At 33.8% G+C, this 26,019-nt stretch overlaps 1 protein-coding gene across 2 annotated transcripts; it reads left to right on the top strand.

The window, feature by feature from the left end:
- LOC145582086 (DExH-box ATP-dependent RNA helicase DExH16, mitochondrial-like) lies at window positions 1-24,557 on the top strand. Of its 2 annotated transcripts, XM_081639115.1 has the most exons (16): window positions 1-129; window positions 919-1,036; window positions 4,098-4,219; window positions 4,319-4,509; window positions 6,090-6,230; window positions 9,286-9,408; window positions 14,058-14,135; window positions 15,531-15,699; window positions 16,442-16,554; window positions 16,711-16,791; window positions 17,657-17,722; window positions 18,992-19,056; window positions 22,220-22,265; window positions 22,354-22,470; window positions 23,869-23,960; window positions 24,062-24,557. In XM_081639115.1, exons 1-16 carry the CDS (start codon window positions 69-71, stop codon window positions 24,171-24,173), a joined length of 1,695 nt encoding a protein of 564 aa, XP_081495241.1. In that variant the 5' UTR covers window positions 1-68; the 3' UTR covers window positions 24,174-24,557. The 2 variants fall into 2 exon arrangements, with proteins under 2 accessions (XP_081495241.1, XP_081495242.1); XM_081639116.1 differs by lacking the exon at window positions 9,286-9,408.
- Window positions 24,558-26,019: the final 1,462 nt, after the last annotated feature.

Genomic DNA, 26,019 nt, shown 5'->3' with positions numbered 1-26,019 from the left:
CCGAAGAGTATCAGGGAGTGGAAAAAAAAGTGGGAGCATTGGCCTCATTCTAGGAAAATTAAAAAACAATGGCGTCTTCGCTTCTTCGCCGGAGATTCTTAAAGTTCAGCGTTTCTCGTCATATTTACGGTTCGATTCTTTTGCTCTAATCTTCAAATCTCGTCGTAATAACATCTTTTTTTTTCTTTTGTGTCTGAGTTTATTTGACAGAAATTATAGAAACCTACAGTTTATTTGACAGAAATTATAGAAACCTACATATCTTCTCTTGCCAATAAATTAAACCTTATGCTTTTCCTCTTTTGATTTGATGTTTCTATTGTGCAGCAATCATAATAATAAGTGCAGTATATTACTTATTTTTATTAAAATTTATGAATTGGGATTGTATTAAATTGCTTATTTTGCACAACAATTTGTTCAGCAATAACCTGAGTTTGGTAATTAAACCTGGACATTGCTTCTAACCAAGCTTAAATATTTTTAATTAAATATATTCAATTTAGGATCTATTTTTTAGTTTTTAAGAATACGATATGCATTTTTTTTTGTATGTTAAAAATGTGTTTTTTGAGCATCATTTGCTAGGAAATTGTTAATTTTAGCTCTACGGAAAATGAATTAGAAGCTTAAAAGTCAAAACCATTTCAATTTTTTCGATGCATTCTATTGTTTGGGTTTCAATTATGTACCGAGTAGCAATTTTGAGTAGGAAATTGTACATTGGATGATGTGAAAAGTGTGGAGAAAACCAATTTCACTTTTGAGATTGCATTGAGTTAGTATTATCCGGCAACTCGTACTTTAATGTCTATTGGTTCAGAAAGTTGAGGAAAATAATTTAAATGAATAGGTTTCCCGGTAGATTAAATTTATGTCATGATCATCTTGTCATATTATTGTTCTTTCAATTTTCAGATAATTTTAAGAGTTTCCCTTTGGAGTTTAAATTAGGACTGTTGGCTTGTCAATGCGATTGTTCGAGGCAGTTCAGCAGTGGTGCTTCTTCAACTGGATTTGATTTTACAGACTTGACGTAAGTATTATCTCTTTACACTTGCTATTGTTGATTGATGTGTATATATATAGATATATGATATATCACCATTAAATAATGTGATTTAGAACTTCGTCCCTCTAGAAAGTGAGAAATTATACATTAGTGTCTATATTTATGAATATATTGGAAAAAGAAATTTAGCACTTAGTAAAACTGTAGTTCAAACCTCCGTGTTAATAAATACCATATTGCCATGAACAATGAGCGTTATTTGCACCTCTAGCTCTAGCATGTTCATTCACCACCCATAATAAACACACTCTCATATTCACTTTCTATATATAAAGGGCTATAAAACGACATGGTGTGTATATTATGTCCATTTCTTGCATTTAAATATCCAAAAAATGGGCATAAAAACTATAATAAACATACTGTATCATTACCAATGCAACCTTGAACATATAAAGAGGTCATAAATTAGTATATACATAATGAAAGAAATCTTTAATAAAGTAAATGGGGAGGCATTAACATAACAAAGAGAATTTAAAAAATGTATATGAAATTACACTAAAACAAGCATTACCAACAATTACAAAATAAATTTGATAATAAAACTACATACTAGTCTAAAGACAACCCTATTTCTCTATTTCATGTTGTAAAAGTAGAATTTTTGTTACATGTGTCTTTTACATAAATTTTATTTTTATCATGTTTTAGTGTTTCACTATCTTTTCTCTTGGTTTTGTTTTCCAATAAACATCCACTCATATATGAACTTTTCTACGTATTGTTAAATTCACCCTAGTTTCTTATAATCATATTGCCCATTGAGAGCGTACAATTTAAGTTTTGTTTTTTTTTTTTTTTTTTTTTTTTTTTTTTTTTTTTGTGTATTATATACTTTTAGTGCTCTTTAGCCATGCTTGGAATGAGGGAATTTGTTCGAGGGGTGATAGAGTTTAATTAACGAGGTGGTAGTTATGCATAGACACCGGTGGGAAACTATTGACTTCATTAGAGGGGGGTGGGTTTATTCTATTACCCTAGTAGCGGGGTGGTTGGATGGTAATTATTACGCTTATACGGGGGTAGTTGATTATTGTTTCTCCCTCCTAACTTTTTCTTTTTCTCTAAATTTTAACCTCCTCCACTACCTAAACATATTCATAACCTCTTCAATTTAACTCATATTTCCCCCTTAAATGATTCCACTATTCCATGGAAGCCCTCAAAATATTTTGGGTATTGGGAAATTAGGACCATTTATCAAGTATATTTTCTTTTCAATGAGATTTAAATACACAACCTTATTATATTTATTTATTTATTTACTAGATTTAAGCTCGCATGTTTTTTTTAATATATTTATTTTGACCTATTGATCTCTATAATATTTGTTTTTCTCTTCTAATTTCTTTTACATAAATCAAGTAAATAAAGATATTTTTTTTTACTCAAAGTCCAACTGTCCAAGATTTTTTAATTATTATACTAATAGTATTGAATAGTATTATTTTATCGTTACTGATATATAAATCCCTATAATATTGGGAGTAAATTTTTATTAGAAATGTATGATTTTTATTTTTAATGTAATAAAAAATGCTATTTCATTCGTTGATGACATTTGAATAATTTAAGTAAAATAAATTTTAAGAATCCTTTTACATTATACTAGATGAAGCCCGTGTGATGCACGGGTTGTTTGATTTTTTTAAAATAATTTTTTTTTATATTTGCTAAAATTTGTTATTTATTTAGATAAAATTCCTAATATTAAAAGATAATATTTAATATTTTATTAATTTAAACTTAAATAATTCATTTGTCAATTTTGCTTATGTGGCATTTGAATTATTTAATTCTAAAGGAAACTAATAATCTCTTACTTACCTCTGTTTTTTTATTATTAGTTGACACGTATTCCTTTTTAGGAAGTTTTTTTTAGTTGACACGTTTCCTTTTTGGGTAAGTTTTATACCTTGCTTTTTAAGTGTATCCCACTTGCTTTATCATTCTCTCACTCTCTCCTCTCCTTAATATGTGTGCCTAAATTGAACGTGTTAACTAAATAGAAACGGAGGAAGTATTTAATTGGCTACAACAAAAATTTATAATCCTACATGGCACGCTAAGAAAATTATATCCTACGTTGCTCTTTAAAAACTCGGAAAAAAAACTCCCCTTTATATATATATATATATATATTAGATTTATCGGTTATTTAGTTATTTAAATCCTTAATCACTATTCGTTTTTTTAAACTACGTGACAATTTAATTTAAAATCTTAAATCTCATTCGTTAATTTTGCTTACGTGATGAATAGATTTTTTAATTCTAATTTGAATATCTTTTTTCATTAGACCTCATTATGAATTTTTTAATTCTAATCTCATTCACTATTTTTTCGCTTACCTGGGTCAAGGTTGATTTGACCTCATTATGATTTTTTTATCTTTCCCCTCCCCTCAAATGTTTTCTTTCCCTTTAGATTGGATACGAATGAAGAAGGGAGATGCGTCACACACCCACAATCTACAAGAAATCAAAAGTTTCAGAAATATTGATAAACATAGATTTATAGACTTTTAATTGACCAAACTTAAATCTTGCATTTTCATGGTCTATCTTCTATTATCTTATAAGTACTGCAATCTGCGTAAAAATTTTGCTTTTTTGGGTAGAGCTTTGTAATTTTAATGCCTTAATTTTGTCTAGACTTAGGTTTCTCTTTAGTATTCTTAGACAGCTAAGGTTAAGGGCCTGTTCTCATTGACTGAGGTGAGCTGAACTGAACTTATTAGAGCAGAGATGAAGTGAACTGAACTGAAATGAATATTTTATAAGAGAAGGAAATTAGGAGCTGAACTGAACTTATTAGAGCTGAACTAAATTGAACCGAACTGAACTTAACTTATTAGAGCCGAACTGAATTGAAAATAATCGTATGAGAACAGGCCCTAAAGCTACACAATACTAGTAGAAGCTGTATTCTAGACTTGTTGGTCTCATTTGCTGTTCAATTCTTTTAGAAACTCACAATGATGAAATCTAATACTACTTTCTTTTTGGGGTTTTTATGCTAGTCGTCCTCATACATGGTATCCAAATGCTCGAAAGAAGAAGAGATCTGTTTATCTTCACGTGGGACCCACAAACAGTGGTAAAACATATCAGGCTTTGAAGCAGTTGGAATGTAGCTCAACTGGTAAAGGAGCTGAACTTACTCAGCGAGTCAGCGGTGCACTCTTGCAGATATGCATTTTATAATCAGATCCATAATCTTTTTATGTGCTGTGTTCTGCAGGTGTATACTGTGGACCCTTAAGATTATTGGCTTGGGAAGTAGCAAAACGTTTGAATAAAGCTAATGTCCCTTGTGATCTAATCACTGGACAAGAGCGGGAGGAAGTTGAAGGTGCAAAACACATGGCTGCAACTGTTGAGATGGCGGATGTGGCATCTGACTACCAATGTGCCATTATTGATGAAATTCAGGCATGTAATTTATTATAGCTTACTCTGCTGAACATCTTTCACTGTGTTGGTGTTAGAACCTTTTTTTGTTATTTGATTGGAAGGATTTTAATTTGCACTCATTTGCTGCAAACATGTGACTGTCAAAGCATATGCGTAATCATTTCTCTTAGGCTTCACCTAATGCTTACCTTAAACTCTTTAGTGTCCATTATGAACTCATCAATGTTAAGGAGATATATAGGAGGAATAAATATGGGTTATAATTCTCAATCTCCTATTTTCTCTATTTATTTTCCATGTATTAAATGAATTGCTTACATATTTATATCATAAGGGTTTCTTTGAGAATCACACAAGTTTTCCAAACATGTTATGTAACAGATTTTCTATTGCATATTAATTGTCAATGTGTTAGACATTATTATTTTAAGGGATTGGTGTGGTAGACTACCTTTTTCCCTGCTCACTTGGACTATTATGTTCTTGTTCTTTTCTATAGGCTTCTGCGAAAACTGATTCATTCTTGGCTTCTGTTGGATTGAAATTACCTTTTCAACTTATCTTTCCTAACACTTTAATCACATTTCAAGTTGAAGCGGATATTACATGTGGCACAATCTTAATGTAACGGCGACTTAATTTGCGATTGTATTTACTTAGCTTATTCCATCAAACTTGAGCTCAAAAACTCATTGAACTACTGCTTCTTTGGAAAGGGATTCACTGCTATCTATTAATTGCAAACTTATATTATGCTTCTCCCTTAACTATTTTGTGAAATAGGTAAAAAGGTAAAAGAGTTTTACAAAACCAAACTGATTGAGCTTCAGATGATCTTTTCCCTTGAATTTTTACTTACATCTTAAGCATTTTTATTGGATAAGGAAACTGATGTATGGGATAATGTTCAAATCAAAGGGAGTAGTAAAATTGAGAATACAAAACATACTAGTGGGAGAAATTCATTGTAAGTTAAAAATCTACAATGAAAAGTGAGAAGGGCATGACTATGGACGTACCATATCAGTCCATATGACTGTGCTGAACGTTATTATTGTTTAAAAGTATGCAATGATTTCAAGCACTCCAAAACAGAATTAGCTTATCGACGTTATCGTTAGAGCGTCCTTGTGTGTGATTAAATATGAGATGACCATGTCTTTTGTCAATTTCTTTGAATTTGAACTAAAAGATAAACCTATGTATCTTTAATAATGGAGCAGAATTTGAGGTGTTATCACTGCCATTTTTAGTGCTAAAACTCTTTGAAGGTGTGATTCTACATCTTTTTTAAGAATATTTAACAATTTAAAGTCTTCACCATAAGGATTTAAGCATTTGCTGATTAATAAGTCAAACACCTGCGAAATAATGCAAGTTTAGGGACAATGTGATGTTCTGTATGTTTGATTTGGCTTGGGAAAACCCATCATTTTCTTGGTTTTCTTGCTGTCTTGATATGTTTCCTAGGCAGGATGTGTATGCTCCTTGACTTATGTAAAAATTTTCTAGCATTAAGGACCACAATTGATGAATTGTGTTTATTTATTGTCCGTTTTTCATACACTTGTATTAATTTGTATTTTTTACGACATTAGATGCTGGGTTGTAGGACCAGAGGCTTTTCCTTTACTCGTGCTCTGTTGGGACTTGCTGCTGATGAACTGCACCTATGTGGAGACCCTGCCGCTGTACCTCTAATTAAGGAAATTTTGAAAGTCACCGGTGACAATTTTCAGGTAGTTTTTTTTCCCGGTTTGAGAGATTGTTAGGTATTTTATAAATTAGATCTTTTTTTTTTTAATTTTATTTTTTTTGTATTTTCAGCAGTTTTCTGATACATATATTTTCATTTTTAATCATATCCCACAGCTATTAATTGTCACCTAATTGAAAAATGAAGCATGCATAGCTTCTGAATGTTCGCAAAAATTGCTACCTATGAATGCTTCAATCATGTGCATATGTTGATCTAATTCTGGTTGTTGATTGGCAGTGCACTATCTTATTTTGTTTCTGGGTGGGGAAAGGAAAGGAAACAAGAAAGAGAGTGGAATGGAAAAGCATTCAAATCCCTGTAACTTCCTAGCATGTTTACTTAACCACCCACCGTTCCTTTATTTCATCTCATAGTTGCCCATAAATTTAGCTCACAAAACTGAGTGGTTGAAAGCTTGTTGCTACATATTAGTAATTTCAGATCAGGGCTTTTCAAGGATTGCATAGTCCTTGCAGATAGAGCTTGTTTGTTTACTTCACTCAGTCGAATGTCTATGGTGTGGTTGAACCATGAGTACGGACCTCAGTTAGTTTCAAGGAACATTTATCACTAGTTTATGAGTTCTCAAGGGCTAGATGGAAGTCAAATAGGAATTTTTGGGTTGGTTGTAGATGATGTGGTGGCTATTTGTGGTGGTAAAGTTGTGTATGCGTGAGCATTGGGTGGAATGGTGATGACTGCTGCAGGTTAATGGTGCCAACAATGGGGTTAAAGTTGGGGTGGTATCTACCATGTTAGGATTAGAATGGTGTCTGTGGTAGTGGTGGAAGGACTTCGAGGGTTTAAGGGGAATTCAAGTTCTGCGGGGGTGGAGAGGGGTGTGGTGAAGCAAAGATGACCCAAGTTATGATAATTTATTACCCCAAACTAAGGAGTGGAAACTAAATGACTTGAACCAACCACTTCAATTGGAAAATTTGGGAGATGTTTCCCTTTTCCTACTTGAAATCCCCTAACCAAATAGCTCCTTAATTTTATTCAAGTTAGTATTGAATTTTTTGTTTTTAAAAATCTATTTTCTGAGTTATGTGGCTTTCAAGTGTTAGCATGTCATTAAGACACTAATATCATCTAAATAATATAAAAAAAGCTCTTTAGTATTTGTTAGGTTATTGTTATTGTTTCCATGGGGTCACTATGGAGTATGGACACTATTATACCAATTCAGTATTAACGTTTTCAAATATTTACAAACTACTTTTGTTGTTTAAAATCTGTTGTAAAACTTTCTCTTTGTGGGAAGTTAAAAAGAATTGTAACATTACTTTGTTTGACTAATGACTTCTTTGTATCTGTCATCACATGGGTTTTTCATTTTAACCCTCTATCCCTCTCCTCATCCCATGGGCTCCTAGAATTTGGTGCTCTCTGTGGTGTACGCCTAAACGCTGTGGCGTTGGGCGATTAGAGTAGAGTGGTTTTTTTTTGGTTGTTGTTCTAGGCAAGGTGCATTCAAAGAGGCACTTAAGGCGCACTTTGGTCATTTTTTTTTAAAATTTTTATAATTCTATAGTGCGCTTCACTTTAAAAAGTCGCACCTCACATCTACTACTTTAGTGCCCTTTTGGCACCTTCTATGGCTCAAATATTTTAGAATGGAGGTCGTGATGATTACCAATTAATGTTTACAAGCCACCAATTAGTTCGGGTTGGATTTAAAAGATTTTGACAAATATAGCCCTTTCATTCAAGTCCATGTAGACTTAATATATATACTAATATATTAAAGGCGTTCCTAAGAACTTCGATGTGCCACGAAAGCCCTTTCTAATTACGCCACGTCAGCTTTCCAATATCTCATTATGCTACATCACCTTTAACAATCCTAACTATCACGCCACGTCACCGACGAAACCAATATTACTCCATATAAAAACATAAGGTCAAGGAGATTCGAACACCCAACCTCATATAACAAGGATGACTATTTAACCATTTAAGCCAATTATCAACCACGTTATTAAAATGTGAAAAAAATATATAAGTGAAAAGCACAAGGTTTAATTTAAAAAAAAAAAAATACTTAAAGAATGAACTCAATATGTATTCAATGTAACTATTACCTCATACTAATTGGGGACGAAAGGCCTGTCAAATTTATCTACATAAGTATAACACATGAAAACTATAATACAATAATATATAACGTATGACCCGGGCTGAACACTAGTTAGCAATTAAAATGCAAAATTATGGCTGTGATCAATTCATTTTCTTGCTCATGAACAATTGAGAAAGTAAGTTGAATCTAATTCTAGCAAACTTCACTTGTTAGAAACAGTTGGTACACTTGTCGTGCTTCGGGTGAGCATTGAATTAGGTTGTTCTACTCTAGAACGATTAACAAATGCCACACCTTATGGCTTTATAGCATTATTCAAATGTTCTACAGGTGTAATTGTGCTATCACTAGTATCTCGATCAAATTTATCTAGAAGAGAATTACACTATCATATTACAAATAACGTCGTTCATGCTTGAGGACTCAGATTATAAGTTCAAAGAATGTATCAACTCGTCTAAGTAATAGAATTAACCACTGTAAAGTATGATAACTGGTTTTCTGTTAGAAAGAATATAGCCTTGGCCCTTTAATCTAACACTGCCACATCTTTTCTTCTCCACACCCTAAGACCTATTCTTGGTTGAACAATGATCTTATTTAAGCCTTCGAGTCTCATGAATTTGGTATTGTCAGCTAAAAAAATAATGAATTTAAAATAAACTAATATGAATTAGATCATAATATAGAATGACAAGATTCTCAAAAGACTAAAAGAAGTTATTATAAATATATTGCCTCAAAAGACTATGACAAGCTATATTGCCTCATGGCACACACTTTGAGAAATTAATTAGAGAAGGTAAACGGACATGTGTAAGGGTATTAGCTGCTGTATTATTGTGATTTGCCATTTACTCTCCTTGATCTCTTCTTTAAAGTTTGTGCCAAGAGCCAATATTGCTTCTTTATCAGCTAATATATGTTGTTTCTTTCATTGTTTTGTTTTTAGATAAAATATTATGATAGGTTATCACCTTTGGAACCATTGAAGGTGCCTCTTGGATCATTTACGAATATAAAAAAGGGGGATTGCATAGTTACCTTTTCACGTCGTCAAATATATAATTTTAAAGTAAGTTGCTTGCTTCTTTTTACCCTTATTTCTATTGGTTATTTCTATTTTTGGGGTGTGGAACTTTATGTGTCTACAAGTAGCTTTAATGTTATTAGGATTGAGATCCTACTTTCAACTAGAAGAGGGAGAGGGCTGTTGGGATCGGATTGGACGACCCTACAAATTTGTAGAATTAATGAGCTGCACTAAAAATTAGAGGTGTTAGTTCGGGTGTTCAAATCGGGTTTGGTGAGGTCGGGATGGGCCAATTTTAAAAGTTGTATCATGCTAACTTATTGTGTCCATGCGAGTCGAAATCTGAATCTGATATTTTTCGGGTCGGTTATTCGGATCAGATCGGGTTGTGTGTGGTTTTGACACCTCTACTAAAAATGTTAATTGTTTAATTATTATTAAAGGGCACTAAAATTTGAATTTTTTTAATTGTCAATTGGTGTTTTTTTTTTTTTTTTTTTTTTTTTTTTTGGAAGTGGTGATTTGATACTGCAATTTACTTGTGTTATTAGTGTTATTGTCGATGAAGAGTTGGAAGATGAGAGAATTTTTTTTTTCCTGGAGTCAAATGACATCTCTTTGATGTGCATTTATAAGATTTATTAATTTAAAAATTGTATTATCATGCACAATATGTAGACAATTACAAGGATGTTGGATCATGATATGATTCTAAAGATCCTATGGTTGCTTCCAATGATTATGAGGGATCCTATGGGTGATCCTCATGTATCTGATTTTAGACCGATCCGAGTTGTTTGGCTACATCTAGATCATAGGATTGTATGGTCATACGATTTAGGTTGTGATTTTGACAACATTCTGTAGCTTTCATGGACAATATACGTAGTTATTTGTTGAGATTAGCTGTTTGAATAGTAAGTAGAGTTCTTTGTTGTGTATGATGGTTTGCTACTCCACCCTTAAAGGTTAGAAAGGTGCAAGTTAGGTTGCTAAGAAAGTTGGAGACTGAGAGCAGAATAATTTGTTTTAGAAGATTACTTCACAACTTTCTCTCTCTTTCTCCTGCCTATTAGGATTGCCATCCAGTCATTATCATAGCCTGTCTAGCTATTGCTGTTGCTATTTATGGTTGAATATAGAGTGCGTGGAGAGATAGGTAATTGGGAAGAGGAGAGAGGGGGTTGGGGTTAGAGAGGAAGAGAAAAATGTGTGGGGGCTTGGTAATGCAAAAAGGAGAGTGGGAGAGTAAAATGTGGGGCTAGGTAAAGATAGGAAGAGAGAGGAATTTAGGTGCTTTGTCATGTGTTAATTACTTTGGCTGTTTGCAAAGCACGCCACATACTGTATGCCACTTGTCACTTGTTGCAGTGGCGCTTCCTATATCGATGACATAATATGAGGCGATATATAATACTGGCAGTGTTAGCTTTGCACCATCCTTATTCAAGTACACCTCTTGTGTCTAGGTACCAAGGTTAAACTTCTTGGATGTAGGAGGTTTTGCACACAAGTGTGTCTCGCTAGTTATTTGTATGTACACTCTTCCACGCGCCCTTGGTGTCCATTTTCCCTCACCCACACTTTGCCTATGAGATGTAGAGGGAAGGTTAAAGGAAGAGTAATTTGAGAAAATATTTGAAAAAGACTGCTTTCATTCCCTTTATGATATACAAATGATGCCTTGTGCCTATTTATATGCCCCTTGAGTCTTAGCCTAGAGACTTTTTATATCTAGGCTATTCTCATATCATGCAATGAGTGTTCTACACTATAACTTTATAGAATATTTTATACAAGGCTTCTCTAGATACTCCTATTCTAGACATCCACACAAATACATCTTTTATAGGAGCTTTTCGGAGATTTCTAGACCCTTTCTTAAGAGAGTCTAGTTGTTGCCAGTTCTCATTCATCGAAAGCGGCTTCTAGCTAGGCTCACTTGGTCTTATGTAACGCATTTCTTTGACTTGGATTTCATAACTTACTAAATCTCCTATTGACAAAATAAGTGTCAATGTTTTGTTGAGGTTGAGGTTGAGGTTTAGGAAGCTTGTAAATGGGTGTAATAGATCAAAAGTTTATGTTTCCTCTTTCTCACAAAATTGTGTAGCTATACATGACATATTTATAACTGTAAGAAATGTGCCTTGAATTGACCGTGCCATACGGAGGCACGTCTCACATCTGTGCCTCATCGGGGATTTTGTGAAGAATTGCAAGGAGTTCGCAGTCTGTGCCAAATGGTGGATGTTTGGTTAAGTTCATGTTCAGTTTCTGGGTTAGTTTTTAGGTTAGGCACTGGTTGTCAGGGGCGGATCTATGTGTGTGCACACTGTGCACGTGCATCACCATTAAAAAAAAAAAAAATGAAGTTCAATTTTTTTTAACGTCAAAGAGACCGGTTATAATAACCAGTCTCTTTGATACTACTATTCACGCTCTGAAAGTGCAGTAGCAATAACAAAGAGACCGGTTATCTAAAATAGCCGGACTCTTTGATTGTTTATAATTAAAGAGACCAGTCTCTTAAGGGTTTTATTTTTATTTGTTTTTGCTTCTATTTATATAAAATATGTGTATAACCAAATTTTAAAATTTCCCCCAAAGCTTCTAGATTAAGTTTTAAAAAATCATAAAATTAATGTAATACTTTTGGCTTGTAAGATGGAATTTTTACTTACTATTTGGTTGTAGTATGAATTTTTCCGTTCTATTTTTGGATTGAAATTAATTTGGTTGTTAAATTATTTTTGGATTGAAATTAATTATGAAATAGATTCAGAAACAAAATAAAATAAAATTGTACTTTCACAAGTGATCAATAGTTGATGCAACTCGGAAATCCTGGATCCGCCACTGTTGGTTGTTTAGGCTGGTTTTCACGCGGGATTTATTTTCTTATACGTGGGATATATATCCTATTCTAGGGAGCACTATATAAACTCCTTAAGGTTATTCCTAGCTAATTTCTTTAGAAATCTGAGAGTTTTATGTTGTATCTTTCATATGAGATCTTATAGAGATTAAGAGAGGCATCTGAAAGACGATCATTCTGTCCGTTGATCATTCCGTTTCTATCAATCATTCTGTTTTTCCGTTGATCGGTTTCCTAAATTTGTAATATGTTATTCCTCAAGATCCATAAAACTATTACTCTTTCCTGGGTTAACACGTTGTTGGTGAACCACGTAAATTCTGTGTGTGTTTTCTTCTTTGATTTTGCATTCAACATTTGTTCTTTCTTGTATCTGTTATAGCAATAACAGCTATGCATTATGGATTTCTCAACTACATTTTGTGCAAAATATGGTGGAAAAATTACTTAAGCTGTTAATAACCAACACAACCTGAGAAAAATATGTTTAAACCCAAAGTGACCTGATCTCGCATTTGATCTGCATGGAAGCATTGAACTTCTAACATAACCAACACACCCAATTTGACACCTCTAGAAATACCCTCGTAACTATGTTTTGTTATGTGAAAATGGTTCTTTATGTAGTTCAATTCAACATCATCCTAATTTGGTATTAGATTTTTTTAGAATTCACCCAAAGATGCTCATTTGGATTGAACAAAGGCTTCGTTGGATTGACATCTGGCATTAAAGATGGAAACACAGACATTATTTTCAATTCTTACTTTAAGTTTAATTTATAAGGCTGAAAATGTTGTTCTTAGCGCTCTCAATATAGTTCCTGCAAGTAATCTTAAATATCCCTCTATTATTTGGCAAATCATGTACAAGTTCTTGTACACTGTCAACTTGAAGTTCAATTACTTAAATAGCATGTCAATGTAAAAAGAAGATATTACATTCTACTCCCTCTGTTTTTAATTGCAACAATTTGACCAGCACACAGTTTTATGCGATATTGAGTTGAATTTGTTAAAATATTGTGTAAGTGGGGTTTGTTGGGAATTAAAAAATGAAAAAAAGTAATAGTGGGTGAATAGTTTATTTAAAAGTAAGGGGTGTGAGAGGAGAAATATTAAAAAAGTGTGAGTAGGGTAGGAGTGGGGACCACTTGAGGAAAGGGATATAATAAAATAGTGTTGAGTATTTCCATTTAAGGAAGTTTTGTGATTACAAAATTCGGCTGATTATAGAAAGTGTTGCAATTAAAGAAAATGGAGGGAGTACTTTTCATCTGAAATAGTTTTTTGTCACTCCCTTAATTTTGTATACTTCACTTATTTGTTCTAAGTATCTCCATGATGTTCGGGTGGTTGTATTTTAGCTTTTCAGCTAGATTGATATTATTGGGTATGCAGAATTTTTTTATACACGATCTGTCCTAACTAAATGAAATGAAATGTATTACTATAGACTGTGCTACGTTCTTTTTGCTGGCTATTGCTGCACTCTAAAAGAGATTCTAGTTTATAAAGAGAATTATCTCTGTCCACTTAAAAAAATGAGTATACAATCCATCAAGATGATTTTATAGATGAGTATGGCCCTCTTTTGAGATCCCCTACTGATGTTTTTCTTTGTTTCTTGTCTAATGATGACTTTATTTGCGGGTCTTTGTGTATTGTTGGCTTCTTGGTTAGGTTTGAGTGTTTGTGAAATGCACTCGTAATTTTATTTTATGCTGCTGGTAGTGTCACATCTAACCAGATTGTATTTTTATGTATGCTGCTGGTTAGTGTCACACCTAATTAGATTTCTCATCTAATTCCAGAGGAAAATTGAATATGAGGGAAATCATCTTTGCTCTGTTGTGTACGGTTCACTACCCCCGGAAACTCGTACTAGACAGGTAATAACATTATCTATTCTCATGCTTTCTACATATTCTGAGTTTCAGCAACCTTTTTGTTCTGTTGGGTTCAAGGCAAAGATTGAAGATTTCATTGAACTGGCTATTGGGATGGCTTAACATGTCTCATATCTAAATGCGATTAAGTGTTTCGGTATATGCAACACAATGGATGATGTGAAACTTTCATGTAAAGAACCAAGCCATGTATTGGAGGTTCAGTAGTGCTGTTAGGCCTACTTTTGTATAAAATTGATTATCTTTGTAGAAAATGGATATTTTCAGCGTTTAATAAGCGGCAAAGTATTCTCTAATCCTATAAGGTTAGACTATGAGTTAGATCTTAAGGGATTGGAAAGTTTCTAGATGTTACACCCAAGGCTGGAAATTGAATATGAGTGTTTTGGGCTATATCTCTAACTTTTAAAAATTCAAGCAAACTCTTGTGAATATTAACAAACATTTATATCCCTAAAAATTTTTGTTTACTTATTTGCCCTCATTGATGTTAACTACTTTCTTTTGAACTTTTATGAATAGTGTGCGGGCATTTATACCCGTAAATATAACCAAGTAACTTAAGTAATCCCAAGTTACTCATATAACTGAAAGGAGATGAATAATCTCAGATTTCCGCCACACAACTAAAATAATCCCAGATTTGGGCCATATAACTGAAATAATCTCTAGTTAGTCATGATGTTACATGGGTGTAATAACTATTGGCGGAGTTAATTCCAGAACAATTTAAAAGTTTGAACCCTAACAAGCCCTTTTCTCAAGTTTTAGGGGTTTTTTTATTTTTATTTATTTTTATTTTTTTTTTATTTTTATGTGTCGGACAATTAAAAAAGTATTAGCTCTATTTCTCATTTATTATCCATGCAACATAATAAGATCCTTGGGATTACAATTCAGTTGAAGATTTTTTTAATTTTTTTTTTTAATCCTAATCTTTCATGGAACAAAAATTTTATTACTATTTTACTCTTATTATTATTGTTATTGTTGTTCTTCATTGTCTTTTTCTTTTCTTTTGCCTTTCTTCTTCTATGAAATATTTTTTGAACATGCTTATATTCTTGTCACATTGAATTTTTTTTCCTTTCCAATGTATATATGCTTCCCTTCGGAATGCATTTGACCTTTATGTTCTCCCCCGTTCCATTTCTACATGCTTTGGGCTTTCATAAGATCTTTACACATCTTAAAGATTAGAGATAATACTAATTTGTCTTAAATCAGTCTATGCACAGTATATTTACTGAATTGATGCTTATTCCATTCCTTGCTCCTGGTGATAACTCAAGTCATTTTGGTTAATATTTTGTGCTCTGTGCCCCTAATGCCTGTTTTTTCAGACTCACTAAGATCATCTTTTGTTTAGTAATGCAGGCAACTATGTTTAATGATGCTACCAGTGAGTTTGATGTTCTTGTGGCTAGTGATGCTATCGGAATGGGTCTTAATTTAAATATTTCTAGAATCATATTTTCGACGCTGCAAAAATTTGATGGTCAAGAGATGCGTGATCTGACCGTGCCAGAGATTAAGCAAATAGCAGGTCTGTTGTATTCTGTGATTTTTATTAACTGCACTGTATGGAAGGGACGTGATTTTCTTATAACTGCAAATGCATCGATGAAATGACAACAGTTCCATCAAATGCCAACACAGTGAATGAGGTTTCCAACATGAGGTGGGGGGGGGGGGGGGGGCGGAGTTAGGATTTTTGCATTGGAATATTCACCAATAGGTTACATCGACGCGTAACTGATATAAAATTTCATGTAAACCAATTTTTTTTCTTTTTCTCGCTTCCTCCCCCTCTCATCTCTTTCTTTCTTTCTTTTTTTGTTTTTCAATTGTATGATAACATTGATAAATCTTTCAGGATCAAGTGTTTTTCAGACGTCTTATAAAATATTGTATGCTTTTAGTTTTTCCTAGGCCTTATGTTTGAAGGATGTTTCCTAATAAGTTTCTTTCATGTACCATACGTAGGCAATCATTCTGCTTAGTTTTCCTGTGTTATGAAGATAAAGTTTTGTGCTTCCATCCTGCATTTTCTTTTTTCTCCTGCAGCAGATTGCTACTTTCTGTGATCTTTTAATTTCAGTGATAGGTATGTTGATGCAATATTAATGCAAGCACGGGTAATTCAATCATTTAATGTAACAGTATTCAAGCCCCTAATATATTCATGCATCTTGAAATAAGATGAATATGTAAAATATCATGTTATGTGACTTTAATTGTCATTAATCACTGTTTTGGATGACTGAGATGATCTATGATTCTTGTAGGAAGAGCTGGTAGATATGGGTCCAAGTATCCAGTTGGTGAGGTGACATGTCTGAATGAAGAAGATCTACCACTACTGCATTCATCACTCAATTCTCCATCTCCAGACCTAGAGGTGAAAAAGTTAAACTACTGCAGCTGTAATTGGACTTCATTTGCATTTTTTCTATTTTATAGCTTCCTATGAAACATTCTATAGATGAAGCAAATAGGTTTTTATGTCACATGTCTATTGCCTTTTTCAATTTTTGATCATGTATATACTTTGCAGTGTGCGGGATTGTTTCCGAGCTATGATCTTTTGCTCATGTATTCAAGAGCGAATCCACAAAACGGATTGTACCAGATATTGGTAAATTATCTAGCCTTTACTTTCTAATAGAATGCCCTTCTTTCTCAAAGTCAAGTTTCTCGCTTCTTGCTTTAGAAAGATTACAGGGGATCGTCAATCTCGCTATCCTCTCCCATCAAACAACAAATCACGTAGCTATCATTGTGTCATTTATTTTCAGTATTGTGGGTCTCGACTTCTGTTTGTATTGACAGAAATCGTGTAAACCATTTTTTTTCTGGAATTATAAGGGCATCTCTGTTTGTATTGAGGGAGAGGGTTTCAATCACTATTTCTGTTCTGCTCCCTTCTAAATCATGAGGTCTTCAACATCTTCTCTGAAGTTGCTGAGGGATTCTCTCCAGTCCATTATAATAATTGTTAGCATGTATTCTGGTAGCATTGTCTTGTGGAAGGTGGGGGATGGGGTTATCAGTGAGCTCAAGGTTGTGATGCTCAGACTTGTCATATTGCCCTACCGGCTACCGCACCTATGTCGATACTACCCAACTCCGGTGCGGACATAAAATATGGATTATATCTGGCAATATGAATGCGGACATGAACTCAATCTTTAGGATATAGCTGGCTTGAGAGGATATTTTCCTACTTTCTCTAACACAAACTTCATGTGCAACACTCTTACTTTTTCTATACAGGAAACCCACATGCAACACTTTCCTTAATTTTTCTTGTAGAAACCCCACATGCAACACCCTCTCTCCAATCATGTGATGCAATACTCTCTCATCAACGCACTTTGGTCTTTGAGGCTACAGTGGGTGCAATTAACATAAATGTATCAGTGGGTGTTGCTGATTTTGGTAGCATATATGTAGATCATTAGTCAACTCTGTTGTCGTTAATTTGGTTTCTTATTTTGCAGGAACACTTTTCAATCAATTCTAAAGTAGCATCAAATTACTTCATGTCCAATTGTGAAGAATTACTGGTATGTAAAAAAAAAAAAAAAATGTATCATTCTCATTGCAATCACATTCTTTGGTGTAATGCTGTAAAATCTTTTATTCCAACTAATGTAATATATTTTAAAAAAAAAAAAAAAAGTAAAAAGGAGTTATCCAATCCTTCCCCCAACCGGCTCACTATTTTTTTGAACAAACTCCAACATAGAAGCTTACTGCCAGAAAGGGCCATCTGTATTTCCCTCACTTGAAATACCGCCTGTTCATTGTACCATTTTTTACGATGTCACACAACCCACATAAGTTGCAAGAATCCCTAATAAATAAAGGGTTTGAAATTATGCCGCTGTACTCACAGTCATGGGATTTAGTTGACACATTGCCTTGAGTTTTGTCAATGGAGCTTGGGGATGTGTTGGCACTCTTAGGTACCAAAAAAAAAAAAAAAAAAAAAAAAAAAGACACAGTTCAGTGTACATTGGGTGTACAATAATATTAGTGTACATCTAACAGTTTAAGGTAATTTTCAACCTGCTTTGGAGGTAAACTGATATTAATGTAAATAGGCCATGTGATAAGCTTATAAGGATAATATTATTAGTTTATTACTTTCACATACAGCGACGAGATTTTTACAGTTTCAAATGAGCAATTTTATCAATAAAAATAGGTAAACTTTTATTGTTATTCTAGTGTAATTTTCAACTGAAGTCAGTAGTTATTATGCACCTGATATATCTGTGTCCACTACTGAAGTCTGATGACCTTGTTGTGCATAATGGAGGGCGTTTTCTTTTTTTTGGGAACTTATTTAAAGATAGGGTCTTCGTCTCTCTATCACGATAAGGGTTTTAGACATTCTAGCTTCTGACCTTCGAAACTGCTGGCATGCAGAGAGAGATGAGGTGAGGGAACTTACTAGTTGGACGATTCTATTTTGTTTCTGTTTTATTTTGATAAACAAGTTAGAATGAAATGGTATATTGTGATACACAATTGACTTTGTAAATGATTCTTCTTTTAAGATATTGTCAATTTATACCTATCTTGTTAAAACAGATTTGTCACTGGTTATCATAGACAGTTACACTAATATTAATAAAGCTATTTTAGTAGGATAAAATATGGTTGTGTCAGAGAAACTTAAGGCATCAAGGTGGTTGTCGATATACTTACCCCCACCCCCTCTCTATTGTTTTTTCTTTGCATTTATGTTCTTTTCTTGTAACACTTATGCACCACATAAACATATTTTCGGAGTTATTTTAAATGCTAACAAGCCGAAGTTGACACAGAAAGTAGCTGCCGTTATTGATGAGCTGCCACTTGGTTTGCGTGAGAAATATATCTTCTGTATCAGGTATCAAAATTTTTTTATTACCTCTTTCTAGTGATTAAGAGACTTTGGGCAGGTTTTCTTTGACTGGCCCTTTCTGTGTGCACTTGCTTGTTTCTTTTGTCTGATTTTCTTTATTAATCACTGTGTTGCCATCTTTAAGTTTTAGTCAAAGAATGAATTTCATCAGATGAAGAAAGATGATTAAAATTATAGATCTCTTGACAGAATTGTGACAAATTTTCCTCTCTGAAAATAGAAAGAGAATCACATTTTATATGCAGAGATGTTGAGAATGTACTTTTAGTATTTGCTCAACCTGTGTTTTGTGTACTTAAATTATTTCCTGCGCTAAAGTTTTCTCAAAACTTTGTGTTTTTACTCTCATGTTTCTCCTCCCCTTTTTATCACCTTACCACTGTTTTCAAACTCTCTTAACTTTTTATTTGTATAATTTTTCTATTTCTCACTAACATACTTCTTTTTTTAAAAAAAAACACACTTTTATTCAATCAATTATATTGTTATGCTCTAGTTCTGTTTTGGACAATTCTTTATCAAGGTTCATGTTAGCCGATCCCAAATCATTTTGGGATTTACTTCAGTTGTTAGACACGTGGACATTGTCCAAAAATTGGACTTGGATGCAGGAACATGGCTATGGAACATATCTATTTTATGAGAAGATTGTTTCACATGTTCTAAATGTACAGATACATATACGCTTTTTTGGCTGACTTGTTAGTTATCATCGACGTGCTTATTTGTAGCCCATATCACACATTCATCTCTTTCTTATGTTTTCACACGTTCTTCTACAATTATGTGGATTGAAATTATTGAACTGTTGAAGAGTTTGGTTGAGCCTTTTGTGTAAGTTTTCCATACCCTTGTTAGAATGTTGAGTGTTTGTAACAGGTGCAGAAGACAAATGAATTATTTTGAAAAAATTGAATGAAGAGGACATTGTTTGATGTCTACCAAGCCAATTTTCACCATAATGTATGCTGGCAACTTTGTTTAAGACGTGATTTAAACTGAAAGCTTGATTTTGTAGAGATTTTGGAATCAAGCTTCAGTGACAAAAATTGGGTAAAAGTGTATAAATATAAGGATTTCATCTATGTTATATGGACTCGAGAATAGGTGTCGGACACGACACATGTCCAAGTGTCCAATCCGGCAAGTTTTAAAATTTTAGGACACGGGGACTCTGTCTGAAATATAGACATGGGTATGGGGATACGTCAATAGGTCACTTAAACTTATATACATTATATATTACAAAAGTTTTAAATTTTTCATTACGTCCACCCCTATTTTTTTTATTTTAATTCTTTCCTTCGCAAATTCTTCTAATAAATGGTAGTCTTCTTCTCTCCATCTTCTCTATATTAATGATGGTCTTCAAATAAGATATGTTTTACTTTCATGCTTTTCCTCTTTTTTCCTCTCCACTTTTAATGGAAGTGTCCAAGTGCATAGTGAAGGATCGGACACGGATCCCGTGTCGTGTTGTGTCGACATGGACACTCCGCGATTTTAGCCATGTCCAAGTAACATAGGATTTCATAGCTCTTTAATGTTTGGTTGTTGAACAGAAAATAAGAAAATAGACAAAGTGAGTAAATATGATGGGTAAATCCCTTATTTATATTTTGCTGTTTTCATACTTTTTTCCCCTTAGAAATGATGGGAATATCTGTGGAAAATTTTGCAAATCAATATGATAAATTTAAAGGGTAGTACCCTATTTTCTTGTATTTCCATAATAACAAATCAAAATAGTGAAAATAAAAGATTTCCACATACTTTTGTAGTTTTACATTCTACAAATATTTAGTCTTAATCAAATTTTTTTCCAAATCAACTTGGCTCCCAAATACATTGTTAATTCTGTGCCTCTGCATGTTTTTGGTCGTTATCCATTGATCAGAAAAAAGTATTGTTGGGAAAAGGTATAGAGAGAAATAATAGAGAGAGTTTGGACATAAAAATAATCCTTTATCCATAATCCATATTGTTCTACAATGTATTTTTGCCATTGTCTATGGATAAATTTCTGTAGTATCATTCACTCTTTGGGGTAGCCTCTTATAATTCTTACCAGCTTTCTGTCTAGAATTGCCTTTCCTAAAAGTCTACTGGACATTTTTGAACATTTTGTAACCTGCTGTCACAAAGATAAACAATTGGTGATGGGAATTTTTATTTCTTCTCAGCATTGTTGGATTTGATATGATCTGATATATATTTATTGATTAGAGAAGTTGAAATTACTTTTATATCATAGTATATTATTCATAATGAGCTACTTCAGTAATCATTTTGTTAGAACTGATTGTTGTAGGTATTGCAAGGCTTGAGATTCGTACACAAGTTTCTCTCACGAGTCTCCTCACCTATCACCAAGATAGAGATGCACAAATGAAAACTCACTATGTCATATAATTGTTTAGTTAATTTTTAGGTAGCAATGTTTACTTCTAGATATCCATACGATGTAGGAAGGGTCGGCAGTCTCTTTGTTCTATTCCTGCAATCTCTCTTTTTAATCTTGTTTCCTTTTCTGGCCTCTTTGTTCATAGATATTTCTGGTATCAAGGAGAGCATATTGTGTGGGCAGTCCTTGCAAAACAACAATGAAAAACTTCCATCTTTGGAAAAATGAATTCAGACACTCAAGCTGGGTTCACATGCTTGTAGCGCTCCCTCGTGTCTCCTCTCTGCCTAATAAATATGCACTACCCAGACCTTCCTAGATTTTTAAGTTGTGGCATCTTGGGCTGCAGAACCTAAGCATGCGGTTTTAGATATTAGTTTTTTTTTTTCCTTCTTGGAACCAGATATTGGGACGCTTAAGGTGCCTAAGCATGCGGTTTTAGATCGCTGAATTTTGGCCCTTATTGTATCAAAACATGATGGTATGCATGACTTTGTTTTTTTTTTTTTTTTTTTTTTTTTTGTGTGTATATACTACATCTGGTATGGCACAATTTACTTTCCATTTCTTTAATTTTTTATCATTATCGTATTTTTATCTTATTTTATTTTTGTATGTAATCACTCTCTGACGCTGTGGCCTAACTGTTTTTATGCTATTAGTTTGCAATGCAATAACCATGTTGTGTTGAGTCGTACACAAACCACTATAGTCTTAACATTTATATTCTGTCTCTATGTGCAGTCCAGTTGATGTGGATGATGATATATCATCGCAAGGACTTGTGCAGGTAAATAAATCTTATCCACATGATGTATAAATTATTATCATGTATTTTTTTTCACTGTTGATTTTACTCTGTAAATATATATGGACAGTTTGCACAAACATATGCTAAGAAAGGCATTGTTAATTTACGGGAGATTTTCACACCTGGGACGCTTAAGGTGCCTAAAACACCAGCTGCTATGCAAGAACTGGAATCTATTCATAAGGTCTGACTGTCTGACTCCTAATAGAAGTTACAATTTATGTATTACCTCCTCACCCGCCCCCCTCTTCTCTCCCAAATAAATAAACTGCAAGATAACATGATACCCTTATAAGGAAAATGGGCCATTCCCCTACGAATCAAGAACCTTCAGTGCATTTGCTTTAACAATTATATATCCAATTTCTGCCTGGATTCAGATATCACTCTTTCTGATTGCAATAAGAATGACATTGATGACCTATGATATAGTGTAAAAGTGCTGTCTGTGCCCAGTCCTTTTGCTATCACTGTATCTGAGGTTTGCATTAATTAATTGTCTAATATTTCACTTATTTTACTGGATATTGTATTGGTTCCCAAAATGACAATAGTGCATTGGCAGTTTTAGGTGACAAGTATTATGGGATCAATAATGTGTCTTTTTTTTTTTTTTTTTTTTTCTACAAATAAGAAGAGATCGAAGTTATCTTATAGAATATTGATTTAAATAAGAGGCCTAGGAATGCTTGATACAAGCGATTGTTTGGCTTTGTTACTCCATATTACTTTATAGTCTAATCGGAATGAAAAAATGTAGGAAGGTGCATAAATAGTTGAGGGAGCTTGTGTTTCTTTTTCAATTGGAAAATAGTTGATTTTATGCTTCGGAAGCCTATTGCTTTGTTACTCCGTATTGTTTAATTGAATTTGAAAACGTAGGAAGGTGCTTATCCAGTTGAGGAAGTTGGTGATTATTTTTTACTGGAAAATAGTTGATTTGCTGTTTTGGAGGCCTGTTGGCTATTTTATCATCATCATCATGCTGAAAAAGTAGTTGCTGGTGGTAGTGGTGGTGGTGCCGTGGTGGTGTTCTCCGTATTTTATTACTTGCTTCATTTCTCCGGACTTGGAGTTTTAGGATAAATAGTAGAAAGTATTGTTTTGTGATAGGAGTAGGGTTGGTTGAAGAATAAAAAAATCTACTACGTAAAATAAGCAAAGTGAGTATAAGTGGGGAGGAGAGAGTATGAAAAATATTAAAATTTGATATGAGGAGACCACTAGTGGGGAGGAATATAGTAAAATATTGTTTTAAGTTTCCAAAAGAGGAAATGGAGCCAGTAACAAAATATGGCCGCAAAAAGAAAGTGTAGCAAGTATTAAAATACGGAGGAGTATAGAGTTAGAATTAAGGGATTATGTTGTTAATCTTTGGCATACGTTTTTTGTCAACTTTGATTCTTTGTTTCTCTCTAGTGTCATTGAAACTCAAGGATGCAAATTATGCATGATAGATCTCCAATATAATACTTTGGCCTTGAAGAAATGGAATTACTCCTATTTTTGACAGATCTATTTTCAATTTACTGTAACTGACAGCTCGTTAAACATCTTTAACATACGTATCTCTTTGCTGAAGGTCTTGGAGCTTTATGTGTGGTTGAGTTATCGCTTGGACGATTCATTTCCTGACCGTGAAATGGCAGCTTCCCAGAAGTCTATTTGTAGCATGTAATAACTGAAGAATGAAGAATGAAGATCAATTGATGTTTTTAGTATGCCTGTCCCTTTGGTGTTATCTAAATCTTTTTTTTTCCCCGGTTATTTAACAGGTTGATCGAGGAGTTCCTAGAGCAATATGGTTGGCAGCAGCCACAGTTCAAGAAAAAATTAACCCTTTCAAAATCGTCTCTTTTATCCCTGTATAAAAGGCCACAACTGTAGTCCCCCCTTTGATCTAATACTGATAATATTGCAATTTCCGTCAAGCCTATCAGTTCTTTTCAAGAACTGTACTGTGCGAAGTGAAGCGTATGGGATACAGTACTCCTTCAAGTGACTGCGATGCCATGCTTTTCCCCGAAGTGTTTGGTCTCATAGAATTCACAATTGAAATGGCAGTGACAGTTCATCATATACTCAGTCGACAAGCAAAATATTACTCGTAGTTGTTGGAAGAAAATACATGATCAACAAGACTTAATTTGCTTTCCTCATGTATACCTCATTGTAATAATACAATTGTCTTCTAAATGAAAAAAATCAAGTGTTAATAGCTTCTCTTTATAGTTTGTTAATTTATTTATTTAATACCTTGTTTTTAGTGTACGTTTTTGTTAATTAATGAAAAAATTATAAAACAGTTGAGAACTAAATGCATAGGGTAATCACATATTGTACAGATTGTGTTTGATTCAACTTGTGCAGTCTTGCTCAATTGTTTGGACTTTCAACTTTTGGAGTCCGATGGAATTTTAAAACATATTTAGTAAAAATTACTTTAAAGACTCGAATTATTATTATTTTTTTTTCCTCAGATCCCAAATGGGTTTGATAAGCTTAATGGTGGAGGATTGGAAATGGAATAGATGCTCGCGTTTGGTTTGATGCATGGCTACCTGAGACACCGGCAAAAGCTCCTACACATGGTCCGCTTTATGATCCGGATTTGCGGGTGTCGCAGTTGATTGAGAAACCTTCTGCTTGTCGGATGAGTGTACTTCCATTCTTCAGATACCGTTAGCTATCTCTATGCCTGACTCGTAGATTTGGAGGTCATCTAAAAATGGTGTTTATAATGTAAAATCTAGGTACTGGCATGGAAGAATGGGTCACACTAATGGCGTTGATGTTGGGGCAGAGGATGAAGAGCAGGAAGCTTGGTGCATTATATGGAAGTTTGGCGGCCTCCCAAAACTTAGCCACTTCTTGTGGCGAATGTGTAAGGGTTATGCTGCGGTCAAGCAATAACTCTTTCGTATGCATATAGTAGGGGATGATTTGTGTGGGGTGCAAATCTCTCGTTCACAGTGTGGCAACGTCCTTTAGAAGGTTTATTAAATTAAAGTAAATGTGGATGCTCATGTAGCTACTTCCTATATCGGCTTGAGGCAGTGGCAAGAAACCATTGGGGGGGGGGGGGGGGGTGGGGGAGCTCATCTGAGCTGCGGTTAGACAAGTTGAGGGTGTGTGGGAGGTGGAGTGTGCAAAGGCATCAGCATTGCGTTTTGGGACTGCTAAGGCTTTGGGCATGACGCAGGTATGATTGGAAGGTAACTCTTTCTGTGTGTGTGGCAATCAATAACGGTTTCAGAGGTTGCTCGCCAATATGGTTAATTTATGACAATATTAGCATGTTTTTATTTCCTCTCATGTTAGAAGGGCTAGTAACACGGTAGCCCACCTTGTAGCAAGATGGGATACTCGTGGATGTTCGGAATTTGTTTGTATGGGTCCATTCCTGCAGAGTCTTGTTCTTTTAGCATATTCTGATTTATAATATTCTTGCCTAATGTTTTCCTGAAAAAAAAAAGGTTTAAACTTGTTTTTGAAATGAACTAGATTATTTACACCGTTTATAAATAACACGTTTGACTTTTAAACTATTCATATACTTACCTTTGTTTTTTTTGGTTGACATGTATTCTTTTTTAGAAAGTTTATTTTTCGTTGACACGTTTCATTTTTGGGTAAGATTAATACCTTGCATTTGCTAGTGTACCCCACTTGTTTTTATCATTTTCTTTCCTCTCCTTAATATATGTGCCTAAATTGAACGCGTCAACTAAAT

This window comes from Chenopodium album, chromosome 15 (assembly GCF_948465745.1).
Source record: "Chenopodium album chromosome 15, dcCheAlbu1.1, whole genome shotgun sequence".
NCBI lineage: Eukaryota > Viridiplantae > Streptophyta > Magnoliopsida > Caryophyllales > Amaranthaceae > Chenopodium > Chenopodium album.
Note: the sequence above shows the minus strand (reverse complement) of the source record. Positions and strands in the feature narration are given on the sequence as shown.